The following is a 6,944-nucleotide window of genomic DNA, read 5'->3' as shown; positions in this document are numbered from 1 at the left end:
TGTTTCAATCACAAGAGATTCAGATTGCTGGTGTAGACCCAGATAAGCATTAATCCTGATAACAACAACAACATAAAAAAAATGTCTGTATTGCAGAAGAATGCTAATGTTTTATTCATGAATAATATATTTAACAAAGCTGAGGGAATTTCTGACCCATGTAATGATTCTGTCTTCTCAAAAATAATGTCACGTTTGCATTTCTTCAAATGTACAGAAATGGCTAAGTGTTTTTGTGAAAGCTAAAGGTGCGGAATCAGAAAGAATGAATCGATAAATGTGACATGTCTTTGGCTATCGCCTCAGGTGATGTAGCTATACACGAAAACTTCATTTGACACGATGTCTCTGTTCTCCTGAGGAAAATGCCTTCAATCGAATATAGCTAACGTCAAATGGCACACTAGAGGGCAAAATAGTTCCTTTTTATGTGGAAAGCGTACCTTCATTCGACCGACCTCCATTTCTTAAAGGGATTGTTCGGCAACAATTTTTTATAAATCCATCATATCTTTCCAAACCTGTATGACTTTCTTTCTTCTGTGGAACACAAAATTAGACATTATAATAATGTACTTGTCACTATTTTAAGGATTAGATGGACTGGAATTACACTGTATGTATGAACTGATCAAAGGAAACCCAGCATTGTCTTGCAGCGATGATAAGCACTAATCTTTCGGCACAAGAAGTATGTTCTTTTTTGTTCCTGATATATACATGTAAAAATGGTACAAGGGAGACACATCTGCCTCAGTTAGATCATGTGTTTAGGCCAAAGAGGATGTGGTAAATGAACATTTCAGACACTGATAACCACCACAGAAAGTTTTTCACAGCGGCTAATGTAAGCAAAGAACTTTTGAGTTGAAAGAGTTCCAGAGTCCATAAGATTCTTCTGGATCTTGTAATTTCTGCCATACTTTTACAATATATGTGTATATATATGTGTGTCTGATAAATACTGTGTAAGAAAAAAACGAACTTTGGAGTGTCTTTGTATGCTCAGTGATGTGGTATTTGGCCCTACATATCTTCACAGGTAAGCAGAAATTCATTATTTATGCATTATGCATATGAAGCTTACTTTTTAAATATATTATTCATTCTTTTAGTATATGGAGCCCATGGTTGTGTGATGACAAGTTCAGACCAGAAGGTTAATGATGGTACAGATGTGTATTTGTCGTGTAATTTCTTCCAATGTCCTGGACATCTGGATTTAGTTTCTCTCAGTGCGGAGTGGGAATTCCAGGTAGGCTTATTTTTAGGTATACAAACCATCACAAATATACTTTACACTCTTATGCAATTAATTATTTTTATTTGTAACTTTAAAACCTAAACTATTGTTAGTTTAACTGTTTCTATTGTTCTCATTTGTAAGTCGCTTTGGATAAAAGTGTCTGCTAAATGTAAATGTAAATTCATGCTTATTTTATTTTTTTAAACACAGACTATCTCTAATGCTGACAAAACAATCCTCTACTACATCAGCAATCAAACCGTATCAACATTTCCTGGTGTATATTTTCGCGGAGATGTCAAAATGGGGAGTTTTGATATATACCTCCCATCCGTGACCCATGAGAACAATGGAACTTACCTGTGTAGATTGCGTCTCAGTGGCAGGATCTTCAAGAATCATACACATCTTATTGTCCAATCAGGTAACATACCTTTGTTTGTTTTCTAAATGTATTTTTTGTTTATTTGGCTCTCTTTGGTGTACTCATTGTGGATCAGTTATGTCCATGTAACAATGCGAGTAGAATTTTTTTATTTCCCTGAATATGCTGTGTATATGAACACTGTTAAAAAGTTTGGAGTGAGTATAAAAAAACAAAACAAAAAAAACACACACCTTTATTCAGCAAGGACATATTAAATTGATCAAAAGTGTCAGTTCAGAATTGTATAATAATAAAAAGGATTATATTTCAAATAAATGCTGTTCTTTTGAACTTTCTATTCATCAAAGAATCCTGAATTAAATTTAACACAATTTCCACAAAAAACATCGAACAGCGCTGATTTTAACATTAATAGGTTTCATTAACATGAAATAAGAATGAACAATACTTCTACAGCATTTATTGATCTTAGTTAATGTTATTTTCAACATGTACCAATACATTATGGAAATCAAATGTTGTATTTGTTAACATTAGTTAATGTTCTGTGAACTAACATGAACAAACAATGAACAGCTTGATTTGTATTAACTAACATTAACAAAGATGAATAAATCTTGTAACAAATATATTGATCATTGTTAGTTCACGTTAGTTGAACAAATGTTAACAAATGAGACCTTATTGTAAAGTTTTACCATAATTAATAATAATAAGAAGAAGCTTTTTGGAATAATGGCTGTTGAAAATATTGCTTTGCCATCACAGGAATAAATCATATTTAAAATATATTTAAATAGAAAATATATATTTTGAATTGTAATAATATATCACAATATTACAGTTTTTATTGTACTTTTGATCAAATAAAGGCCTTTACTTTTCCACAAAAATAAAAATAAAAATCTTTACAACTCCATAATTGTGTCCAAAAGATACGGAGCCCCTGAAGGGACCTTTGCAAAAATAAAAATAAAATATTCAGACTTTCGCGTGCGCACGAGAAACTTTTGCGTGCTCATGGTTAAGAGGACAATTACTTTGGTCGCCCCCTGTCGTTTCACAGAATAGTAGAACAGAATAGAGTCTGCAGAGACGGAAGTATAAACAAGGCTTAAGAGCTCCAAACTCAGTTCTTCTCACCTTTTTTTTCTTCAGCACTGACCAGGAGAAACAGTCCAGGTGTGATTCATCCACAGGCTCATTCTCCCTGGTGGCTGGCCCTGGTGTCAGTGGCTGGGTTTGTGTTACTAATCGGTAGTGGGTTTTTGGGAAGGAGGGCTTGCAGATCAATCCAGAAAGGTGACGACTCAAAGTAAGTCATTGTCAGTCCACAGAGAGATATAACAGCATAAGCATTTTTTCAGCTTGTCTTCATGTTGTGCTTTATATTCTATAGGCAAAATATGGAAGAGGTTAAAACCAGAACTGCCACAGAAGACATGGGAATCACATACAAGGTAACACTATCTTTGTAACTTCTGTATTTTTGCTCTCATTTCCTCTCGTTGCTTTCTGCAATCGGTAAAGAAAATTAATTTATCAAATTTTCATATATTCCACGCTTTGTTTATTCTGTTTAAATCAACAAGGTTGAGGTTTGAATCTTTACTGAATGGGGTTTGAAGATGATTTTAAGCCAATGTCCATTTAAAGGGATTGTTCACCCTAAAATTAAAAATGTCATAATTTACTCACCCTGGTGTTGTTCTGTAATGGCAGTGAATTGCGATCAGCATTAAGCTTTTCAAAAATTACGCATCAAGCTTTTTAAAATTCTCCTTTTGTTGTCCATAAAAGAAAGAAGGGTAAATGGTATTAGGACAACACTAGGCTGAGTAAATTATGACTTCATTTTCATTTTAGGGTGAACTATCCCTTTAAGGCAAGCCATCTCACTTGGCGGCCATCTTTGAAATGCGTCTCAGTCATACAAGTGCAGCTCATATTTCTTTGAATCGAAAAACATCAAATTTCAAACATCAGAAAAATCAACGCATTCTCATCCTAGGGCGTCATATACTGACGCTTTTGACATTTCGTCTACATCCAATGCACATAGCACCCTTTAGCGTCAACATGACACGCACAGAGCTTTGTTCGGTTATGGGTAGGTTTAGGTCTGGGGTAGGGTTAGGGTTAGACCGCTAGGAGGCGCCTTCTGGCCCATATCTATCTGCGTCTCATATTGACGCTAAAGGGTGCCATGTGCGTTGGATGTAGACGAAATGTCAAAAGCGTCAGTATACGACGCCTTGGGATGAGATCGGGCTGCAACAATGAGGCTGCACCTGAAATCACATACTTCCCTACTATATAGTTTGGTGAAAAGCAGTATGTTACAAAAGAAGTATTCTGAATTCACAGTACACATAATAGAGTAGCCAAAAACCCAGATGACCTACTACTTTCGGTGAGATTCTGAAGTGTGCATACGATGGACACTTTACAATCCGAGGCTGCGGGAGAGGATATATGAATGGCAGTGAAGCAACGCAACTGACATGATAATGACAACATGGTACTTCCGGATTACATTCATACTGGACACATTCATACTACAGAACATACTGTTTTTAGCTATTTTTAGCATGAAATAATTATTTTTTTCAAAATAAGTACCTACTCAAGAGAGTATGTGATTTTGGATGCAGCATGACAGTTTTTATTAGCCTGGTTAAAACCAGACCATTCTCAGTAGTAACTGAGTTATGGTCTGGCAAAGCTCCATTAATAACTAATTTTCAAAGGGGCGTCACCAACGGACGTCGCTCAAATCGCGATCGTCATCAATTCGCATAAGTTACACTACGCCATAAAAGTATGTACTCTTTTTGTGAAGAAAAGGTATTTACTTTTGAATGTGTAGCAAAAAAGTAGGCAAGCTTTGGGACATACTACTTCGTCATCTTTATCGGACGGATCTGTCGCGTGCATCCTGTCACATAAACTGCCCTGTCAATCATCTCGTCACAGTTAAAATCCTCTATTAAATCTAATTTCATTTCCTACCGTTTCGGTGAGAAATGTTAGCACGTTCATCTGCCAGTGGGTCTTTCATGGAGACTGTCCTCATGTGTTTGCAATTTTAATATAATAATGCATTTAAAAGTTGAGTGCGCTTCACCAACGGACGTCGCTCAAATGCCTCTGGGCACAATTGAATAGACCTAAAACCAATCAGAGCGATCGTCATCGTGTAAAGCCCGCCCCAACGTTTCTGATTGGTGCCGCGATTTCGACGGATTAGAAATGGGCTTGAATGGGCTCTTTGCCAGACTACTTGCAGAGCAAATCTAAATTTGCCGGAAGTTGTCTGGGTTTTCCCAGGCTAAGTTTTTATAGCATCTGGAACTTCAATCAGCTGCTGCAGTGATGCAATTACTTTATCAATCAGCGATTGGGTCTTGTCTTTAATAAAAAAAAAATAATAATAATAATCGGGACTTATTCCGCAATACTGCGTGCAGCACTTTCTCCCATTCATAAATAATATGAGTGCACCGTCTTTGTATATCTAAAGTCTTTGTTTAAGCTTGTTTTGTGTCTCAGGTGGGATTCAGCTCTATGCCTGTTCTGGCAGATGTGAGCAGTCCTCCCAGTCCAGACAACATCTATGTTACCATGGTAAGCAAGAAATTAAAGCAAGATATTAAATTAAGGAAATCATAAGTGAATATATGAGTTATGTCATACTGTTCATACATTATTAAAATATTACTTTACAGTAAACACTAAGACATTTTTCGAATAACTTTTCTTCTGCTTATTTTACGTGATGTGATATGCTACGTCTTGTTAACGAATCTTGTCAAACATGAGACATCAAATTATGACTGTTAAGTAAAAAGAAGTGTGATTAACTGTACTGAGTATGCACTTGTAGTGTTCTTTAAATCTTAAAAGTGTGCATATACATTATTTTTCAAATTATACTTTTTTAGTAATAATAAAATAAAAGGCCACTTAAGTTTACTTAAAGAGAGTACACCTTCATTATGTTTAACACACTTAAGTACACTTTTAAAAAGTGCACTTTGTAATGTCAAATTAAGTTTTACTTAAATGGTTAGTTCGTTCAAAAGCGAAAAAGATGTTATCATTTACTCGCCCTCATGCCGTTCCAAACCCGTAAGACTTTCGTTCATATTCAAAACACAAATTAAGATATTTTTAATGAAATCTGAGAGCTTTCTGTCCCTCCATTGACAGCTACGCAACTACCACTTTGATGTGCTAATATACTAAAGCACAGTCATGTTAAGTACTTGATTCAAATTTTGCGTTATTTTACATTACATTTTAGGTTTGTATATTTTTTATTGCAACTTTAACCATAAAAGTTTACCATGAATGCTTGTCAGTACATTCTCCAGTTCACTTTAACCAAATTATGAAATTACATCAAAACCCTCTATAAAATATTTATTAAAATATTAATGCACGGTCAAATTTCTTATTATTCAAAAAATTTATAGCAGATTTAATACACTTCATCAAATGTTATGTGGACAGTAATTATACACATATTAACTCATTTCATAATGGCTTGCACCTTCTTTGCTGTGAGTAAAATAATGTGTATATGTAAATGCATACATCCCTTCATATGTAAACTGGATATAACAAATATTTAGTAGAGTGAGAATGTGTTCACAGGATGTAAAATGTTTTTTTGTTTGTGTGTATTCTCAATTGCTGGAAGCAGCACGGTTTCCCATTCACACCAGACGCTCCGGTCACAGCTGAACGCAGCAGACGTCTTCCCTCTGACTGGCAGCCAAAGGATGAGGATCCTGTATATACCCACAGCCACTAAGATGCAAAACTCATAAAAGATGAGGCACAAACAGAATTATTAATTATTTAAATGGATGAGCGTTAAAGCAGTTTGTATTGTCACATAGTAAAATGTGTCTGAGGCATTAGTCCCCATCATTCTGTTCTGGTTAAAGGTACACTATGTTGTGTTTAAAAAAAATGAATTTTTGGAAGAACATTGTTTTGGTTGTGTTTCGTGACAGTGTGTATGAATATGTTTATCCTACTGTCCATAAAACATTCACTACTAGGCTTAAGAGATGTAACCAGTTTAGATGGAAATGATCTCAAGGTGACTAGCTGAAGACGTTACTGTAGCTATATAGGCCTACACATTAATACATGGTACTTCTTTGAAAATAAATTCCAGCACAGACCTACAACAACCATAATGAAATGAGCTTTCACAGTAGATAATGCTTTACAATTAAATCTGTTAGAGAAAAAAATTATTCGTTGAATTTTTTTTTTTTTTTTTTATTATCGTAA

At 35.0% G+C, this 6,944-nt stretch overlaps 1 protein-coding gene across 2 annotated transcripts; it reads left to right on the top strand.

The window, feature by feature from the left end:
- The first annotated feature begins 766 nt into the window (after positions 1-766).
- On the top strand, positions 767-6,917 carry LOC309507112 (uncharacterized protein). 2 transcript variants are annotated; one of them, XM_082181247.1, is made up of 7 exons: positions 767-1,042; positions 1,227-1,255; positions 1,457-1,670; positions 2,793-2,949; positions 3,034-3,094; positions 5,187-5,261; positions 6,343-6,917. In XM_082181247.1, exons 1-7 carry the CDS (start codon positions 1,012-1,014, stop codon positions 6,451-6,453), a joined length of 678 nt encoding a protein of 225 aa, XP_082037373.1. In that variant the 5' UTR covers positions 767-1,011; the 3' UTR covers positions 6,454-6,917. The 2 variants fall into 2 exon arrangements, with proteins under 2 accessions (XP_082037373.1, XP_082037372.1); XM_082181246.1 differs by having other exon boundaries at positions 770-1,042; positions 1,116-1,255.
- The last annotated feature ends 27 nt before the right edge of the window (positions 6,918-6,944 follow it).

This window comes from Leuciscus leuciscus (genome assembly GCF_965113295.1).
Source record: "Leuciscus leuciscus genome assembly, chromosome: 9".
NCBI classification, from domain to species: Eukaryota; Metazoa; Chordata; class Actinopteri; order Cypriniformes; family Leuciscidae; genus Leuciscus; species Leuciscus leuciscus.
Note: the sequence above shows the minus strand (reverse complement) of the source record. Positions and strands in the feature narration are given on the sequence as shown.